This window comes from Hemitrygon akajei, chromosome 8 (assembly GCF_048418815.1).
Source record: "Hemitrygon akajei chromosome 8, sHemAka1.3, whole genome shotgun sequence".
Lineage (NCBI taxonomy): Eukaryota > Metazoa > Chordata > Chondrichthyes > Myliobatiformes > Dasyatidae > Hemitrygon > Hemitrygon akajei.
The window spans coordinates 11,376,646-11,398,565 of NC_133131.1; the positions used below are offsets into that span (position 1 = coordinate 11,376,646).

The following is a 21,920-nucleotide window of genomic DNA, read 5'->3' on the forward strand; positions in this document are numbered from 1 at the left end:
GAGCGTGCAAGAATGCTCTGACAAGCTTCCACTGAGCTACGTCCCCTGTGCATTCTTCATGATGTTGTTCTACAGTTAGTGGCCACCTATCAAGTGATGGGCATGCACCATCGCACATTCCCGGAGACTGCGATTGATACTACCGTGATTTATCTGCGCCTCCCATTCAAAACCAGTGCAATGTATCCAGTTAATTAAGGCAATACAATAATTAACCAACTGGCCCTGTTGAAGATACAGCGTTATTCTCCAAGGCTAGCAATTCTTGTGTGATTCTGGGTGAATGCAGGGAGCATTCTGCTTACTTGTTTATTTTTTTATTTAGACATACCACACGGTAACAGGCTCTTCCGGTCCTACAAATCCATGCCGCCCAATCATACTCATCTGACTAATTAACCTACTCACCTGAATGTCTGGAACGTGGGAGGAAACCGGAGCACCCAGAAGAAACCCACACAGTCACGGGGAGAACGTACAAACTCCTTACAGACAGCAACGGGAATAAACCCAAGGTCGCTGACACCGTAAAGCATTTTGCTAACCACTATACTACCATGCCATCCCTTCTTGGGGGAGAAACCAGAATAAGGAGATACCGTTAAAAACAGAGACTCGCTCATTTATCACAGGGACTGAGGGGCCTGAGTTATGAGTAAAGATTGACTAGGTTAAGACTTTATTTCATGGAACATAGAAGACTGAGGGGAAATTTGACACAGGCATATGAAATTATGAGCGGTATAGATAGGGTAAATGCAAGCAGGCTTTTTCCACTGAGGTTGGGTGGGACTACAGCTAGAGGTCATGGGTTGAGGATGAAAGGTGAAAAGTTTAAGGAGAACATGAGGGGAAACTTCTTCACCCAGGGGGTGGTGTAAGAGTGTGGAATGGGCTGCCTGCACAAGTGGTACATGCGAGCTCGATTTCAAAGTTTAAGAGATGTTTGGATAGGTACATGGACGGCAGAGATATGGAGGGCTATGGTCCCAGTGTAGGTTGATGGGAGCAGGCAGCTTAAATGGTCTGGCATGGACTGGAGGGGGCAAAGGGCCTGTTTCTGTGCTGTACTTTTTAAAGACTCTATCATTTTTTTTTCAAATAGATTCACTTAATTAAAGCTGGATTATTGTCAGAAGAGCAGTTTTGAAAAATGGTCACTGTTGCCTTGCAGGGAAAGTAGCAAGTGGTTTATAAACATGACCAGGTGATCTGTTTTTAGCGCTGTTGACTGGGAATGAATATTGACCCAGGGCACCCAATATTTATCAAAAGGAGAAGCTCAGAAAAGGAGGAGACCTTGAACTAACGAGTGAGGAGTGAGTATAAAGTTCATCTTCTCCAATCCCTGATCCCTGCCTTGCTCCAGCAATTATTGCATCTAGCATTCAAAGTCTTGTTGAGTTGACCTCCACTGCGTACAAGGTCAGGAAGTTTTGCTGATGTTCCAGTTTTAAAGTGAAATACACCACTAGCTCAATTAAATAAGCACAAGATCTTCGAACACAAGGTACCGGTATTCTACATATGCTGGAAATCTTGAGTAACACACAAATAAACGCTGGAAGAACTGAGCAGGTCAGGTAGCATCTATGGAAGGGAATAAGCAGACAAGGCTTTGAGCTGAGGTGCTTCATCAGGACTGGAAAGGAAGGGGGAGGAAGTCAGTGTGTGGAGAGGAGGCGTACAGGCTGGCAGGTGATACATGAGACCAGGTGAGGGATAGGGTGGGTGGATGAGGGAGTGCGGATGACGTAAGAAGCTGGGAGTTGATCGGTGGAAAGGGTGAAGAGCTGAAGATGGGAGCCTCAGATTGACTGCAAGAATGTAGCTAGTGCGCATGCAGCTGGCCGATCATGCAGTCAATCGACTGTGTCTCCGACACGTGAAGGGCTCTCTCTGTTTTCATCTTAGTGGGTCTGATTTGGAGATCCCACATTATCAGTTGCCCAGAGCAGTTACTAACGTGACTCAGTAAGGACGTTTAATCCTACTGCTCCGTGGTTGTTCCTGCTCTGCAAATACATAACAGGGAGAAAGGGAAGGAGGAGAGAGCACCAGAAGGAGGTGTCAGGCGGGTGAGAAGAACAGAACGATGGAACAGAAGACAGAGGAACTAGGATGGGGAATGTAACAGTTTCTTCCCCCAAGCCATCAGACTCCTCAATACTCAGAGCCTGGACTGACACCAACTTACTGCCCTCTACTGTGCCTATTGTCTTGTTTATTATTTATTGCAATGCCTGCACTGTTTTGTGCACTTTATGCAGACCTGGGTAGGTCTGTAGTCCAGTGTAGTTTTTTTCTGTGTTGTTTTTATGTAGCTCAGTGTAGTTTTTGCACTGTTTCATGTAGCACCATGGTCCTGAAAAACGTTGTCTAGTTTTTACTGTGTACTGTACCAGCAGTTATGGTCGAAATGACAATAAAAAGTGACTTGACTTGAATGGAAAAAGAGAGAAGGGGGAAGGAGGGAAAATTACTGGAGGTTAGAGAAATTGCTGATAAGAGACCTGTTGTCCCTCTTTGAAAGAGGACTCAATTATTTCCGGAGCTGCACATGAACACTGTCGCACAAACGTCAAGTTCAGAGACAGCCCGGCACACCAAACTTTGCCAGAAAAGATCGTGGAGGATCAGGTGGACAAGTAGCCCAGAGCTACTCCTATTCAACTTGAGCAGAGTATTTTCCAGCAAGCTCTGGAATCCACAGCAGTGTTGTACTGATCATCTCCGAAGTATGGTCACGTCCGAGGCAGAGTCTCTCATTTGCTCAAACATCACAAGGCACTGTGCAGTACAATGGGAGATAATCATGTATTTCAGCTATTTACAATTGGCACTGTTTTCAGAACACTCTTCAAACAAATACCTTTGATTTTACCCCAGAACGCTGCAAAATTCCCTTTCATAAAGGTTAAATAGGCATTAAAACACCTTGTTATTGACCTATCCAAATATTTCATGTGCTAAGCTTGTCCCACCATTCAAATAGATTGCGGCTGAAATATCTTGTAATTTCACAGCTCTGTGACCATCCAAACTCCTGCCCAATGTAAATGGATCAACTTCAACTCTGAAATCTTCTGTTGAAGATTTTTTCCCAGACAGATTTTCTCTTTGGGTGGGGTATGCTAGCTAGGTAGGTAGGTTAGTGGGTAGACGGGTAGGTAGGTAGGATGATAGGTAGACTGGTCTGGGAGTAGGTGGGTATGTAGGTAGATAGGTAGAGCTAAAGCAGAATCGTGAGGTAGTGTTCCTGGATTCACGGACCATTTAGAAATCTGATGACAGAGGGGATGAAGCTCTTCCTAAAACACTGAGTGTGGTTCTTCAGGCTCCTGCACCTCCTCTGTGATGGTGGTGATGAGAAGAGGGCATGTCCCAGGTGATGAGGGGTCCTCGACGATTGTAGTGCTCTAGGGAGGAGGTGCGGGAAAGGGAAGAATCAGACAGTATTCAAGGACGAAGGACGGTTTGATATCGAGAAAAATGAATTGGACACTAACGTCTGCACATTATTCTGTACAGGCACGACAATTCTGCACACGCTACACCTCTAAAACACCCAAGTAATCACACTGTGATGTTTGCCGATGGCACAACAACGATGAGATGGCCTATGGAGAGCACGTGGAAGAGCTCGAGGCCTGGTGCCAGGCAAACAACCTCCTCCTCAATGTCAAAGGAGATAGTTATCAACTTCAGGAGAATCTGCACCACTCACACCCCTCTCTACATCAGAGGAAACTGCGAGCAGTTTCAAACTCCTGGGAGTGCACAACCTCTCATGGGCTCAGAACACATCCTGGACAATCAGGAAAACTCACCAGCGCCTCTGCTTTCTGAGGAGGCTGAAGACAGCTGGACTTTGCACATCAATACTCTCGTCATCCAACAGGTGTGCAGCAGAGAGCATCCGAACACGCTGCATCGCTGCTTGGTACGGAAACCACACTGCGGCGGACAAATGTGTAATCAAAACTACCCACTGCATCACCAGCACCAGCCCACCCGCCATCAAGGAATCTACAAAGAAAGGTGCCGGAAAAAGGCCAGCAATATCATGAAGGATCCCACCAACCCTGCTCATTGCCTGCTTGTCCCACTCCCATCAGGGAGGAGGCTACACAGCACCCACGCCAGGGCCACTGGACTCAAAAATAGTTACTTTCCCCAAGCAGTAAAGCTGATCAACTCCTCCACCCAGTAACCCACCCCTCCGCACCACCCACCATCACTACTTTATCACTTTCTGTAAGAGGCACCTTATGTACAGAAACTCCAGTGCCTAGCGTCACTTTACGGACACACAATCAAACTATTTATATAAGCTATCTTATCCATTTATATTTAGTGTGTTTTTATTATTATTGCCTTCCTTAGCCTATTGTGATTCTTTCTTGAAATTTTATTTATGGAAATGACATTAAACAGTCATGAATCTTGAATCAGTGAATGAATTCCTTCCCTATAACAACAGAAATCCAGAGCTCCAAACCAAGTCTCTCGCCCCACTGAATCAGTGACGTCACCAACATGTCGCCTTTTAAACAATTACTAATCAGAATTTTTTTTTTAAAAAAGCAGAGTGTTATGGCAACAAAAGAGTGAGGTTAAGCAAACAGGGAGGAACAACAGCACTGAAAGACAGCCCGTGAATGGGAGCCATTGTGTAAAGAGGCTAGAGAAGACACTCACAAGGAAGTGCAGCGCTGCGTTGGTTTACCAACAGTACCGACAGAAGCAGAAACGGTGGATAATCAGTGGAAACAAAACAGGGCAGAGGTCTGCAAGTCCCTGCTGCAAATGGCTACTGCTGCTAGATCGATAGTCATGTTTAGATCCAGGAGTGATCCATTCTTGTTAAGCAAAGTAGAGGGAGGCATTGAGAAACAGACTGTTATCCCATCATGGCCACAACAACCATCCAATTACACTAATATCACATTAATCCCTTTTCATCAGCCACTCCCACTCACCTGCACTCGAGGTGCAATTTACAATGAGCAATTAACCTGACAACCTACACATGCTTGGGTCACTGTCGTAGAGGTTGTAGGATCGCTGTCATAGAGGTTGTTGGATCGCTGTCGTAGAGGTTGTTGGATCGCTGTTGTAGCGGTTATTGGATCGCTGTCGTAGAGATCGTTGGATCGCTGTCATAGAGGTTGTAGGATCGCTGTCGCAGAGGTTGTTGGATCGCTGTCGCAGAGGTTGTTGGATCACTGTTGTAGAGGTGTCCAGCACAGACACAGATCAACACGTCAAGGCCACCCCTTTTTCCTGCTTCAGAATGGCTTCCTTCCATCCCCATTCGAGTTACAGTGTAAATGCCTCTTGAACTGTACCCAGTTTCACCACCTCCTCTTGCAAGTGCATTCCAGGTATCAACTACCCTCTGTGTAGATAGATTCAGGCTTCTTGAGTGCATTCACCCGTGCAGGTGAAATCCACTCCATCGCAGCCCTGGCTTGGTGGAAAACTTCGGGGTCAGAAACATAGAGCAATACAGCACGGTACAGGCCTTTCGGTTCATGATGTTGTGCCAACCTTTAACCTACTCCAAGATCAATCTAACCCTTCCCTCCCACATCGCCCTCCATTTTTCTATCATCAAGAGTCTTTCAAATGTCCCTAATGTATCTGCCTCCACCAGCACCCCTGGCATTGTGTTCAAGTTTATCATCATTCAATTGTACAACTAAACAAAACAATGCTCCTCAGGGATCAAGGTGCCAAAACACAATGCATACAGTACTGTGCAAAAGTCCTTGGTGCGCGCGCACACACACACATATTAGTATTTGTTCATGTGGAGCGGAGAGCGAGTTTTAAAATCTGGCGGCAGCAAAGGATGTCGGGAATGGTGAGGGTGGAGCACCGTGGGAGGGGTTTGGGACAGGTGGTAGAGAAGGAGTACTGGGGTGGTGGGGGGGTTCAGACAGACTCAGCCTAAGTCAGTTGATTCTAAACAATTGGTGTAGTGATCATTACAGAATGTCTCTCTGATGCTTCCCGTTCCCTCCCCTTTTCTCAACCATGATTCCCCTCTCCCTGCCCCCTTCCCACTCTCAGTCCACAATAGAGACCCATATCAGAATCAGGTTTATCATCACTCATATATGTCATGACATTTGTATTTTTTCCCAGAAATAGAACAGTGCAATACATAAAATTACTACAATACTGTGCAAAAGTCTTAGGCACCCTAGCTATATAGATGTGCCTCAGCATTTTACACATTAATATATATCACATACAGCACATATAATAACAGGTTAGAAATGAGCTTCTGACATCCCTCCTAACTTCCAATCACTTTATAATTATGCCCCCCTTGTATTTACCACTTCCAGCCTGGGAAAAGTTATTTCCAGGGTACTGCTCTTGTGGCCAGCCTATTCACCTGCCTAATCCTGCTGAGTCAAATATAATTGGCAGGCAATAAGGGAAAAGGTCTAGATGGCTTAGGAATCATTTCCAGAATCGTTATCTCACAGCACGCGCCAAACTGTACAGGGTAAAATCAGAATTAAAGTAATCCAATCCACAATTTGCAGTGTTGATTCTTGAATTTACAGGTTCACAAACAGCTACTTCTCTTCAACCATTCGGTTTTTGAACTGACTGGCACAATTGCACTCACTCCAACTCTGACTACCTCGATCACTATTTACTAAAATGGACCTTTTTTGCTCGAATTGTGTTCTTTCTTCTAAAAATCGGGTATAATTTATGTTTTTCTTGTGAATGCTGTTTATATGAGGCAATGTGGCAATGTTACTGCAAGATTTTCGTTGCATATATGTACTTGTGTACATGACAATAAACCTGACTTTGACTTTGAAGTGAGACTAGGGGCACAGCCACTACTGTATGTTGTCTTTAACTGGCCCAGTTGGATTCGCAAGCACGATATAAACACAGATACTGGGGCAGTAACAAAGGTCATTAGAAAATTCCCTGCTTCTGTCAACAGAGTTGTGCTTCCCTTTGCTCTGAATTAGTTCTGTGATTTTATTGTGTCCCAGGGCACTGAAGATCTGGGATGGTTACATTTAATTTGATCATTCACATATGAGAACCATATTACTGCATATTACTGCAGTCTGTCTCAGAGGATAAGAGCCACACGTTCTTTCCCTGAAGGTGTACCTGGATTAGAAAAGTATTTTTCCCCTAAAGTGTCAATACATTTTATCATGGTTGCCCCTAACAAGAAAGTCAGACCATAGGACATAGAAGCAGTATTAGGCCATTCGTCCCATCGAGTCTGCTCTGCCATTCAATCATGGCTGATTTATTAACCCTCTCAACACCATTCTCTTTGTAACCTGTGACATCCCGACTAATCAAGAATCTATCAACCTCCGCACTAAATATACCCAATGACTTGGCCTCCACAGCTGGTCGTGGCAATGAATTCCACAGATTCACCGCTCTCTGGCTAAAGAAGTTCCTCCTCATCTCTGTTCCAAAGCTTTGGGGTCAGGACGGTAGAACATCGAACAATACAACACAGTACAGGCCCTTCAGCCCAAGGTGTTGTGCTGACTTTTTAACCTACTCCAACCTTTTTTAATGACCTTTGTACTTACTTATTAACTTACCCACATTAAGTACCCCTATCATGATGCGAATGCACACTGGCGCATCCTTATAGGTTTATGGTTCCAATAAGGTAACAACAATGTGCTTGTAAAACCAAGGACTGAAGCTTGCATGGCCTTCCTCTTTGAGCAAGTAGTTTATATACCGGGGATACAGAGAGCTGAGGGCGAGGGGAATGGAAGAAGGCTGTTATGCTGCCCAGACTGGGAAAGGGGTGCCACAAGAAAGCACGTGTGTCAGAGCGTGCAGAGTAGCTCTGGACCACTACTGTCCACAGGGGATGACCAGTGGTGGCAGGGCCAGCACGGTAGTGCAAATGGTACGCGCAACGCTTTGCAGTACAGGCCACTCGGGTTTCCTCCCGCATTCCAAATTCGTACCAGTTGCTTGGTCATTGTAAATTGCCCCATGCTTATGCTAGGGTTACATAGGGGGTTGCTGGGAGCCGTGGCTCGAAGGATTGGAAGGGCCTATACGTCAATAAAAACAGACAGCAATTATACCTTCAAGAGAAAACCGTCTAACACCAAAGGAAACTCGACACAGAAACTTCAGAGCACTCACTTTGAAATGTAAGGTTCTGTTTGGAGGGCAGAGATACACCACAAATAAGAGATAACTTTTAAACAGACAAAGAGGGAGCAAGTCTAAATTTAGCTGCGAGAAATCTGTTCTGAAGCAGTGAATAATGGCAGGCGAACATTTCAGCAAACATGCAATTTGACAGAAACGGCTCTGAATCTTCTGGGGCCATTGCTCTATTTAATTTGTATCTTTATATTCAATAGCAATAAAGTACATTTTCATTTATGTTTAAAAGAATGAATCTATTATAATCTTCACAGCATGTTGAAAGCGAGTGTTTTTGCCAGATATATTAAAATGATTTCTGCCAATTCCTTCCTCCTGAGATGCCTTACTATCTAAAAATAAACTTTTATTATTTAAATGCAAAACAATTGCTCATCTACATTTAGATCATCCGTGGTGTCAGTCCTGGTTTGTAAGCGTGCTGTTCTCCGTCATAGGCCTCACACAGATCAATCGACTCACACATATTCCGCCCTTAAGTGACCAATGTCAGCACTGAGTTGCACAGAATGTGCTGATCACAAACTGGCCACTTGGCCCTACAGGTCTCTACTAGCTTTTCTGCTCCAAGCCTTGTCCAACCCTACTTCACCTCAATCTATCTGGTCTTTACCCCTCCTTATGCTTATCCTGATCTAGTTACTCTCTAGATGCATCTATGCAGCCAAATATCTCCAATCTACGAGATCTCTCTGTGGGTGAGCATTTCAGAGACAGTGACCACAACTCCCTGACCTTTAGCGTTACCTTAGACAGGGATAGGAGCAGATGGCGTTGGAAAATGTTTAATTGGGGGAGGGCAAATTATGATGCTATTAGGCAGGAATTTGTATGTGTAAAATGGAAACAGAAGTACTCATGGAACTGTGGAAATGTAGGGTGGCACAGTAGCATAGTGGTCAGCACAACGCTTTACAATACCAGCGACCCAGGTTCAATTCCCGCCGCTGCCTGTAAGGTGTTTGTACATTCTCTCCATGACCACATGGGTTTCCTCCCACAGTCGAAAGACGTACCGGTCAGTAGGTTAATTGTCCCATGATTAGGCTAGGGTTAAATCAGGAGATTGCCAGACAGCGCGGCTCAAAGGGCCGGATGGGCCTATTACACGCTGTATTTCAATAAATAAATAAATGGAATTTAGGGAGCACTTGCAGGGGGTTCCATTGATTCAGGGATCGGCTGGTAGGGTGAAGGAAGGCAAGAGAAGCAGAACATCTAGCCAAGAGCAAGAAAGAAGCATACTTAAGTTTTGGGAAGCAAGGACCAGACAGGGCTCTAAAGAGTTACAAGGTAGCCAGGAAGGACATAGGAAAGCTAGCAAGGGACAAGGGAACACCTTGGACTTTTTCATCCAGAGGGTGGTCCATATATGGAATGAACTGCCAGAGGAAGTTGATGAGGCAGGTGCAATAACAACTTTTAAAAGAACTTTGGACAGCTATATGGATGGGAAAGGTTCAGAGGATTATGGGCCAAACATGAGCAAATTGATGCAGCTTAGATGGGCGTCTTGGTCGACATGAAGCAGTCAGGCCAAAGAACATACTTCCATGCTGTATGACACAAATTCCACCTGGATGCACGGTTCTGCATGTCTGTTACTGCTAACATACACTCCTGACTGTTCAAAGCCTCTGCATAAACCATATTTAATAACAGTGTGCTGATTACAGCCTGTGCTTAAAGTCAGGCTTTCCTTTGTAAAAGGGAGATCAAAATTATTTCAGTCTACTCCGCTTTTATCCTATCAAAAACATATTCTAAAAATAAATGATATTGTTTCAATGCAAAACAATCTCTAATCTACATTTCAATCAGCTGAGATGTCAGTCCTGCTCTCTAACATGCTGTTCCTTTTGCTGACTCCTTGGAGAACCATTTTAGAAGCAAGTAGGGCAAATTAAAGTATTTTACAAATGTGGCTCCAAATACCACTCATAGTTCCTGTCACAATTTTGATGTCACATTTTTGCAGATGCTCACGGCAAGCTCTGGCACTGGAGGTCTACTAGCAATGGGAGCTGTCTAGTCTCTGTCAACAGCAGACTGGAGGAGCTGCCTGGCAAAGGAGTGGTGACTGTGATAAACACCACCCAGAGGTACACCAGCATAACGAACGCTCTGTACCAGCACACACCAGGCAAAGCCCTCCCCACAACTGAGCATGTTTACAAGGGGTGTTGCCACGAGAAAGCAGCATCTGTCAAAGACCCCCACCAACACTTTACTCACCTCAACTCAGAACTGATAAAGTAAGTAACACTGTCCAGCCTCGGGGTGCTCTGGTTTCCTCCCACAGAGTGAAGAAGTTTGGGTCAGGGTTAGCGAGTTGTGCACATGATATGTCGGGGTCGGAAGCATGACAACAGTTGTGGGCTGCACAGCACAACTTTTGCTGCTTTGATTTGACACAAAGGACACATTTCGCTGTATACCTTGATGTACATGTGACAAATAAGGTTAATCTTTAGATTTTTATCACAATGAAATGCTGACCACCTGAACATCAGGGTCCCTTGCACTTTTAACTTTTACACTTGTGCTGTGAATGCAACATCCTCACCTCATTCCCCCTCACCTGGCTTCACCAATCAGCTGCCCCTTCCCCCACCTTCTCAAGCTGACCTCTGCCCCCTTCCTTTCCACTCCTGATGGAAGGTCTCGGCCCGAAACTCCCATTTCTTTCTTTGGATGATGCCTGACCTGCTGAGTTCCTCCAGCCTTTTGAGTGTTCTGATCCGCACTCTGTTCTCCCTTTCAGCACCTCAACAAGACCATAAGACACAAGATAGAATCGGCCCATCAAGTCTGATCTGTCATTCCATCATGGCCGATTTACAATCACTCTAAACCTCATTCTCCTGCCTTCTCCCCTGTGACACTCTTACTAATCAAGAACCTGTGAACCTCCACTTTAAACATACCCAGCCTGCACAGCCTTCTGTGGCAATGAATTCCTCGGATTCATCATCCTCTGTCTAAATATATTCCTCCTTATCTCTGTTGCTCTTCTATTCTGAGGCTGTGCCCTCTGGTCCAAGACTCAACCACCACAGGAAACTTACGTACAAAACATAACTGCAGCTACGGTGGGTCAGCCTGGATGGCATCCAAACAAAAGTTTTCCGCTGTATCCTGGTATTCATGACAATAATAGACTAATACAAATAATATTACTGAATGGTACTTTGCAGGAGGTAGCAGTCAGCCCATGAATCTGTGCATAATTGCATCAGACAGACAATACAAAACAAATTGAAAGGTGGAAGCCCACATTAACATCAATATCACCAAATCTGGATCCGCGTTCTCGTGATATTTAGCACCTTCATTGTGATAGCTCCAAAACTCCCTCTGATGAGCAAGAATATGGAAGACATCCCTTATCGGAATGTCAGATGGTGTTAATATAAGATTATTTGAATGGTATTATGAGGTGGCAGTTCCGTACTGACATGAGGCTGGCTTGAACCCGCCACTTGGTGACTGCCTGGCTTCTCCAGTGGGCACCCAAGCTATTTCTGTACAAACATGCGCCACCGACTCTCGGTCCTCCTGATCCACTTGCCGTATCTCTTCAATTCAGTAAGAACTGAGTTAGTGTCAGGTATACAGTGTGTGTGGGATGGGATATCGCTACTGCCCTGTTATCTTGGCACCAAAAATAGTTCATATCAAAATTGGCTGTCACCCCATAAGGTTGAAGAATGCAGATGCCCAACCCCTCTGTAGTGCACAAGTGTGTATGGGCTCACATTAGCCAAGGGATATGCTGAAGATCTCTCTTACCTCTATGCCTGTTTGTTGTCTTATCAAACATCAGCATGGCATCCTCTACCTGCAATACATAAAGGAGTTCAGGTTAAATCAACTCTTAGAAAGATCAGTAAGGCAAAACCTCAAAGCAATCTTTGGAACAAAGGAGGCTGAGAGAAGATCTCACGAGGTATGCAAAATCATGACTGGTGGAGTTACCTAGGGCGATGCTTCTAATAACAGATGTTTCAAGGATTGGGACTACAGGCGCAAAACTTTGGACAAAAGGAAGATGTTGAGGAGGAGTACAGGAGTGAGATAGATCAGCTGGTTGAGTGGTGTTGCAGCAACAATAGCCTTGCACTCAACATCATTAAGACCAAGGAATACTGGATTTCAAGAAAGGGAAGTGAAGAGGACACACATCAGTCCCCACCGAGGTGTCAGCAGTGGGAAGGGTGAGCAGTTTCAGTTCCTGAGTGTCAACATCTCTGAAGATCTATCCTGGACCTTTTGAACAAGGCATGCCAATGGCTATAGCAGGAAATGTGGTTGGTCACCGAAGACTCTCACAAATTTCTATAGATATACTGAGGAGAGCATTCTGATTGGTTGCATGACTGCCTGGTATGGAGAGGCCACTGCACAGGATTGGAAAAAGCTGCAGAGGACTGTAGACTAGTCAGTTCCATCATGGGCACCAGCCTCCACAGCATCGAACACATCTTTGAAAGGCGGTGCCCCAAAAAGGCAGTATCCATCATTAAATACTCCCCAACACACAGGATATACCCTCTTCAGAGGGGAAGAATTGGGAGCCTGAAGACACACACTCAACATTTCAATAACAGTTTCTTCCCCACAACCATCAGACTTCTGAACAGACAATGAACACAGCATATCACTATTTCTTGGTCTTTTTTTTTTGCACTAAAAAAAATACACTTACAAGTGTTAAATGTAACAACCAAACCTCCCATACATAGGGTTTAATTAATATAACTATTTGACCCAATTGAGACAGCATCAGAACCTTGATGTGATTTGGTATAATCTTCTCAAGACTGTCCCGCCTCTTCTGAAGGATTCTAGTCTGACCAATGGGAATTGAAGGGAATGTATGACAACATGCAATCAAACTCCTCTGGTAAGATGGCACAATGCCTGGATGCAACGACCTCTCCACTAACCCAAGGAGTTTTTGTCTTTTTTTTTTACAATTGAAAAGACACTGTGGTGCATTGGGTCTACCCCCATCAGTGAGTTGCTGATAGTGGGGTAGCTGGAGGAGCTGGACTTGGTGTGGACCGTGTTCTTGCCTGCTGTAGAAAGGCGCTGGGAGTCGTTGTGCAAAGGTGGTGTGCAGCCTAACAGCGACAGATTGTCTTGTGATCACAAGGCCCCATCAGACATTGGTAACGCACAGCACTGCAAGCCCGGTTCACTGGTGTATGGTTGAGACTGATGGCAAGGGGGCTGCGTGGCCTCAGCTGTAGCACAAACTAGACTTCATGCCGTGGGCTCACCTGTTGCAGCCGCCCGGGAGAGGAAACGCGGGAGGAGCTGTGGCATGGCGTCCATGCTAGACTGGGGGCTGGGCCCTCCCATCTGTGCTGCCCTCCAGTGTTCGCTCAGTGCAAGACAAGATGGATTACGTTCGTACATGCATTCATCTTCAGATTGCTGAAGGCTTGTGCTTGCCAGCAATCGCATCAATCTGTAGAACGTCTTTCAGGCTAAATAATTTTTTTTTGCGTGTCTGTATGTTTGCTGCTATCTTACATATGTTGTATGTGCCTTGTGCCATGTATGACAGCTGGCTCTGTGTTTTGCACCTTGGCCCCGGAGTAATACTGTTTCATTTGGCTGTATTCAAGGGTATTATTGTATAGTATGGTTGAACGATAACTGAACTTGAACTTGAAATGGGATAGGAAGGTGCCGAAAGCTTGACCCTTGGTGTATCTCAAGATGGGATCTCAATTGAGGGCACATTCTGGGTGAAGACAACATAGTGTGAAGGTGGTGCGATTATTCTGATCACTATCCAGCTCACTCTTTGGGAAAGAAAGACTTGGATCACACTCACACAAATGAGGACTGGCCAACTCAGAGCTGAGGGCAAAGGTCACCCATCATATCCAAGCATGATAGGAAACAAGACCCCTGGACATGGAGGGGAAATTCTCTGGAGGGGATGGAGAGCAGTGTTAAATAACACGCAACAAATCCGACTATTGTGCAGCTACCGGACTCTTATATAAAATGACACTGGATGCTTCTTGATGCAAAAAGAAAGTCCAATTCTTACTGTGAGCTTCAGTGTGAAATAACAACTCAATTTCTTTTCACTTCAGTGGTTTGCAACCTGGATCTTATTTTATCTGAAAACACTGCATCTCACTGTTGACCGACTTGGGCAATAATGGATTGCCAAGTGCTTAATCCCAGGCGCACACCTGCAGCCCAAGCGTGTCTGTCTGCGTCTGCATCGTCCTCCCATCGCAGCGTCTCCAGACACCTTTCGGAGCTTGCCTAGACGGAGCGCGCTGTCCATTTAAGAGAGCAGTTCCCCAGCACTTTCGCTAATGGAGAAAGCGGCAGCTGTCTCCACCATAACAGTTTGATCAGACACACTTAAACAGATGTGGAAATGTGCTTCACAGGCATGGAAGTACGTTAATGTGATATAATATAGGCGATATGCAGGAAGTGCCCATAAACAGGAAGATGATAATGAGCAGATTACCTGCCTTGGTGTTGTTGATTCATTTAGAGAGAAATATATCCCCATGATACTGGGGAGAAACTTCCCTGACCTTCTATTAATGTTGTTCTTGCACCTTTCACATTCATTGAAGAATCTGATGTTTGATCTGATGGGATCAAAAATCCATTTTAATTAAATCTTTCTCCCATTCAGCATTCAGTAATAGGCTTACTTAATGTAATACACACAAAATGCTGGGGAACTCAGCTGGTCAGGCAGCATCCACGGAAATGAGCGTACAGTCAATGTTTTCGGGCCTAGGCTCTTCTTCAGGATCGGAAAGGAAGGGGGAAGGCACCAGAATAAAAAGGTGGGGGAGGAGGAGGATAGCTAGAAGATTTGAGTGAGCGGGGAAAGGTAAAGGGCTGGAGAGGAAGGAATCTGATAGGAGAGGAAAGTGGACCACAGCAGAAAGGAAAAGTGAAGGGGCACCTGATGATAGGCAGGTGGGAAGAGGTAAGAGGCTAGAGTGGGGAACAGAAGAAGAGAGGAGGGGAAGGTTTTTTTTACTGGAAGGTCTATATTTATGCCATCAAGTGGGAGGCTACCCAGAGAGAATTTCAGTTGCTGCTCCTCCAGGCTGAGAGTGCCTCACTGTGGCACAAGAGGAGGCCATGGACCAACACCGTTGGAACGGGAATGGGAATCAGAATTAAAGTGCTTGGCCACTCGGATAGTCTGCTTCAGGTGGATGGAGCAGAGGTGCTCGACAAAACGGTCCCCCAATTCACAACGGGTCTCACCATTGTCGAGGAGGCCACATCAGGAGCTCTGGATGCAATAGACAACCCCAGCAGATTTGCAGGTGAAGTGTTTCCTCACCTGTAATGACTGTTTGAGGATCAGAGTGGAGGTGAGGGAGGCGTAGCACTTTGACTGCTTGCAGCCCGGAGGAAACCCACATGGTCACGGGGAGAACGTACAAACTCCTCACAGGCAGTGGCGGGAGTTGAACCCGGATCACCTGTACTGTAAAGCGTTGTGCTGACCACTACGCTACCAACATGTGGCAACACTTGTGAGCTGCCCCAGCACATCCGTGAGAGCGTTCGTTGTTAAAGCAGACGATGCACTTTGCTGTACGTTTCAATGTACATGTGCTAAATCAATCTGAATCTGAACTGGCTAAAGGGTGGTAAATAATATTTTCCCACTTTGTGTGTGTTTCCCAGCCTACCTCCAATAAAGGGCAGTCTGACAAATACTCTTCTCATTCAAAGACAATTCCATGCTCCCTACTATGACACAGGCCACCACTGGTGAGAAATTCAACCAGACCAGCCAAATAAATGCTGTAGCTACAAAGTAGGTTAGAGAAAAAGTGCCTTGCTGCGAGTGATAAACACCCCAAAGTCTGACCACTGTCTTCACAGCATAAGTAAGAAGATTACTGAATACTCTTTCCACTTGTGTGGACAACACTCAGGAAGTTCAACACCATCCAAAACAGAGTAGTTCCGGTGACTGGCCACCCTTCCTCCTAACTTATTAAACATGCTGTCCCTCCATTACCAGTACACTGTCATTGGCTGTGTGTGCTACCTACCTCACCCACTGCATTCACTACATAGAACAGTACAGCACAGGAACAGGCCCTTCAGCCCACAATGTTGTGCTGTACCAATTAAATTAGTAATCAAATGGCCAACTAAACTAATCCCTTATACCTACACAATGTCAATATCTCTCCATTTTCCTCACATTCAAATGCCTATCTAAACATCTCTTAAAAGTCTTTAAGGTGTACAAGAGCGAGATAGATCAGCCTGTTAAGTAGTGTTGCAGCAACAGCCCTGCATTTAACGTCAGTAAGACCAAAGAATTGATGGTTCACTTCAGGAAGGGTAAGATGAGGGAACACACACCTGTCCTCATCGCGGGATTGGAAGTGGAAAGAGTGAGCAATTTCAAGTTTCTAGGTGTCAACATCTCTGAGGGTGTATCCTGGACCTAACGTATCGATGCAGTTATAAGGAAGGCACGACAGTGGCTATATTTCATTTGCATTTTGAGGAGATTTGGAATGTCACCAGACACACTCAGAAATTTCTACAGATGTACCATGGGAAGCATTCGAACTGGCTGCATCACTGTCTGGTATGGAGGGGGGGGGGGGGGGGGGCTTCTGCACAGGACTGAAATAAACTGAAGATAGTTGCAAACTCAGTCATCTCCTTCAGAATCCCCAGCATCCAGGACATCTTCAAGGTGCGGTGCCTCAGAAAGGCAGCGTCCATCATTACGGATCCCCATCAACCCATCACTCATTGCTACAATCAGGAAGGAGGTACAGGAGACTGAAGACAAACACTCAATGATTCAGGAATAGCTTCTTCCTCTCTGCATGGACAATCTGAATGGACATTGAACCCATGAACACTACCTCACTACTTTTTTTCTCTATTTGCATTACTTACTCAATTTAACTTTTAAATTAAATATGTATATATATTTCTTACTGCAATTTATAGTTTTCATTAGTATGTATTGCAAAGAACTGCTGCAGCATAACAAGAAAATTCATGACATTTGCCAGTGACATTAAACCTGATCTTGATTCTGATTAATGTATCTGCCTTTACCACCAACCAGGGCAATACACTCCAAGCACCCACCACTCTCTGTATAAAAAAACTAGCCTCTCACATCTCCTTTGAAATTAACCCCTCTCACTTTAAATGCAAGCCCTCTGCTACTAGACATTTCAACCCTGGGACAAAGATATTGTCTGTCTACTTGAGGGGTTCCAACCATTTTTATGCCACGAACCAATGCCATTGAGCAAGGGGTCCATGGACCCCAGGATGGGACCCCCCCCACCCCCCCAGTCTACTCTATCAATGCCTCTGATAATCTTATTGAACTTCTATCAGTTCTCCCTTCAGCCTCCACCACTCCAGAGAAAACAGCCCAAGTTTGTCCAACCTCTCGTCGTAGCACATTTCGTCTAATCCAGACAGTGTCCTGACACCCTACCTCAAAAGTCATGAGAGTGGATAAGCTCTAGCCAACGCATAAAGAATATTTGCAAGAAATATTCTTTGGATTTATAAGGAATAATGATTTGCAGCAAATATCCTTCAAGGCAAAACAACACAACAGAAGACATGGTCCAACCATGAATCATCAGAAAAATTACTGAATTATTATTATTAAATCTAACAAAAAGGCTTATAAAGTTGCCTGCAGAGAAACAGTAATGTAAGCATTTTAGAATTTAGCAAATAACCCAAACATTGAAAACAATAGAAGGGAAAATAAAATACGTGAGAGAATTAAGAATTCATTAAGAGCTTCTATTGGTACATACAGAAGAAGTTTAAAGGAGATTAGGTCTATTTGTCACTCACACATCGAAACTTACAGTGCAATGCGCCTTTTGTGTCAAGTCAAATTAGCAAGGATTGCGCTGGGCAACCCTTAAGTGTCGCCACGCTTCCGGATCTAACATAGAACGCCTGCAACTCACTAATCCTAACCCAAATGTTTTTGGAACGTGGGAAGAAACTGGAGCAACTTCTGAGCCGCGCTGCTCAGCAACTTCCAATTTAACCATAGCCTATCCACGGAACAATTTACAATGACCTACCAAATGATAAGTCTTAGGACTGTGGGAGGAAACCGGAGCAACCGGAGGAAACCCATGTGGTCAAGGAGAAAACCTACAAACTCCTTACACATCTGAGAACGTGGTGAGCTGAAATCTGATAAATTCTTAGAACCTGATGATGTACAGCCAGAGCTTTAATAGAAATAGCAGTGGAGATAAACCACCCATAAGATCATAAGACATAGTGTAGAATTAGGCCATTCAGCCCATTTGATCATGGCTGATTTAGCATCCCTTGCAACCCCTATTTTCCTGCCTTCTCTCCGTCATCTTTGACACCCTGACTAATCAAGAACCTATCAATCTCTGCTCTAGATGCACCTAATGACTTGGCCTCCACACCCTTCCGTAGCAATGAATTCCACAGATTCACCACCCTCTGGCTAAAGAAATTCCTCCTCATCCCTGTTCTAAATGGATACCCCTCTACTCTGAGGTTGTGCCTTCTGGTCCTAGACTCCCCCACTGGGCCTTTCAATATTTGATAGGTTTCAACGAGGTCCTCCCTCATTCTCCAGTGACTGCAAGCCTAGCAACATCAAACAAGCCTCATATTTTAACCCTTTCATTCCCGAATCATTCTCATGAGCCTGCTCAGGACCTTTTCTAACGCCAACACAACTTTTCTAAAAAAGCTCACAATTCTCTGTGGTCTGACCAATGCCTTATAAAATGTCAGCATTACATCCTTGCTTTTATATTCTAAGCCTCTAATCCTAACATTGGATTGCATTTGCCTTCCCTACCAACCTGCATTATGGATAAATGCTCCACTTAAAATCTTCTGAAATTCTAGACTGCGTCATGACCCCACAAACCATTATTGTCACATTAGCCTTTCCTTTTACACAAGTTCAGCTTGCACTACGATGCATCATTATGTTGTTGTGTGTGGGTTGCTGTATTTATGATTTCTACATGTATTGTTAACCCTGTGATCTTCACGTGAGCAAGAAATTTCATTGCACCCTAGTGTATTGGACAATAAACAGACAGACAGACATACTTTATTGATCCCGAGGGAAATTGAGTTTCGTTACAGCCGCACCAACCAAGAATAGTGTAAAACTACAGCAATATAAAACCATAAATAATTAAATAATAATAGGTAAATTATGCCCAGTGGAAATAAGTCCAGGACCAGCCTATTGGCTCAGGGTGTCTGACACTCCGAGGGAGGAGTTGTAAAGTTTGATGGCCACAGGTAGGAATGACTTCCTATGACACTCAGTGTTGCATCTCGGTGGAATGAGTCTCTGGCTGAATGTACTCCTGTGCCTAACCAGTACATTATGGAATGGATGGGAGTCATTGTCCAAGATGGCATGCAACTTGGACAGCATCCTCTTTTCAGACACCACCGTCAGAGAGTCCAGTTCCACCCCCACAACATCACTGGCCTTACGAATGAGTTTGTTGATTCTGGTGGTGTCTGCTACCCTCAGCCTGCTGCCCCAGCACACAACAGCAAACATGATAGCACTGGCCACCACAGACTCGTAGAACACCCTCAGCATCAACAGCAAACTAAACTGAATCTAGAGTCAAAATACCTCGGATACAAGGCAGTAACAGAATTACGTTTCCATGTTGGGTGCAGGAGGGTTAAATGCAGGGCTAAGCTCCACTTATCACCGGCAACGCACTTCAACCTATTTTACTGCACGATGGTGATATTGCCCAGTTCCCTTACTGACCTCCTGCTACATTATCAAAGTCAGACAAAATACTTCTACCGATGTGCAGAGCTCTGGCCTCACGTTAGGGACGGCACAGCAGTATAGCGGTTAGTTTAACGCTTCTACAGCAAAAGTGACCCGGGTTCAATTCCCGCAGCAGTCCTGTAAGGAGTTTGCACGTTCTCCCTGTGACCACATGGGTTTCCACCAGGTGGACCGCCTTCCTCCCACATTTCAAAGGCGTATGGGTTGGTGGGTTAATTGGGAGGCTTGGGTTTGTTGGGCCAGAAGGGTCTGTAACTGTGCTGTATCTGTAAATAAATATTGTAAAAAAAAACACTAGTGGGAGCAGAAAATGGATGAAAAATTACAACCATTAGAAAAGAGTGTGGAGGCAGAGGCTCTCTTACACATTGGGGAAGACTGTAGTGTAAACTGATTTCAATTTGAAGGGATTGTTGCCGAGAATATACGAAATAGTCACTAATAAATCCACAAGGAAAAATGGAATAAAGACCTTCCATTAGAAAGGTCACTAGAGTGGAGATACATCTCTACCAAAGGAGGTGTAAGGCACTCCCTTCCCTCCGCTAGTCTCCAGGTCACCACTGGGCAAGGTGTTGCACCTGCTTCCCCCACCCCGCCGCAACCCCAATCAGGGTCATGTGATTAAGTCCTGGTTATACGATGACCACTGATGCCAGGCAGACAATATCTTAGGAGTATTGATAACGGCTGGGGTCACCCGTCTTGTAAAGACACTGCCCAGAAGGCAGTAACGGCAAACCACCTCTTGTAGAATAATTTGCCAAGAACACTCATGGTCATGAAAAGACCACGATCGCCCACGTCATGCAACACGGCACATAAAGAACAAACAAGGGAGAAAGCAGAAGTGGGAATTTGATAGGGGAAATGAAGGAAGAACATACTGAAGACAACTCTGAGATTCAGTAGATGTTGGAAATCTTGAGCAACACACACAAGACGCTGGAGGAACTCAGCAAGTCAGTCAACATCTATGGAGAGGAATGATTAGTTGACATTTCAAGCCGAGACCCTTCGTCAGGAGAGTGCTTCCCTCCACAGATGCTGACTGAACTGCTGAGATCATCCAGCATTTTGCGAATGTTGAACGATGAAAATCTGGCTTGATGCAGCATTACAGGACAGGAAAGGATGGGGGCAGTCCTGTCCACTTTTGTTCGTTCACTCAGGGTTGGATTTGGAGCTTGGCTGCTGATCATTCATTCTGCTCAATAACTTAACGTCTTTTTCCATGAGAGAGAAATTATCTCTCTTTCCAGCCTAATGCTGTGTGCAGCAGAGGGTTAACATTTCACGCAAGTTCCCCCAACCTCAAATAAATGCCATTGTTTCCAGCCCACCGCCTCTCAAAGTCCTCGCGTCTCTGCTGATGAAAGATGTGACTAAATGTTTTAATGACTGCGTGCGTCCCAGCAGTAATTGCCTGACCTCAATAGAACTCTCATCAATTGGACCCAATCAAGCCTGTGAAAATAAAGCTGACCCGCTCACTGCCTGAAGTGTTGCCAAGGACCAGCAGGCACAGGGGTAGTCTGCAAGGTCACCTGTTACAGAGTGACCACCACATCAATGACTCACACCCACAGCAGCCCCAGCCTAACTTCCAACTCGACTGACCCCTCGATAGGGTGGTCAAAAAGGTGCACGGTATGTTGGTCTTCATTAGTCAGGGGACTCTGTTCAAGAAACCATGAGGTAATGTTGCAGCTCTATAAAAACTCTGGCTAGACCACAATGGGTAATATTGTGTTCTGGTCTGGTCGCCTCATTATAGGAAGGATGCAAGCTTCAGAGAGGGTGCAGAGGAAATTTACTGCCTGGATTAGAGAGCAGGTCTTATGAGGAAAGG

The 21,920-nt window shown here is 45.0% G+C and overlaps 1 protein-coding gene across 25 annotated transcripts in view; it reads right to left on the reverse strand.

Annotated features, from left to right (window-relative positions):
- Positions 1-21,920, reverse strand: part of msi2b (musashi RNA-binding protein 2b) — a 621,405-nt gene that overhangs the window by 275,832 nt on the left and 323,653 nt on the right. For all 25 annotated transcript variants that reach the window (XM_073053228.1, XM_073053231.1, XM_073053230.1 and 22 more), the window contains exon 7: positions 11,998-12,046. In XM_073053228.1, coding sequence (XP_072909329.1) covers positions 11,998-12,046 — 49 coding nt within the window. The remainder of the gene's footprint in view (positions 1-11,997; positions 12,047-21,920) is intronic.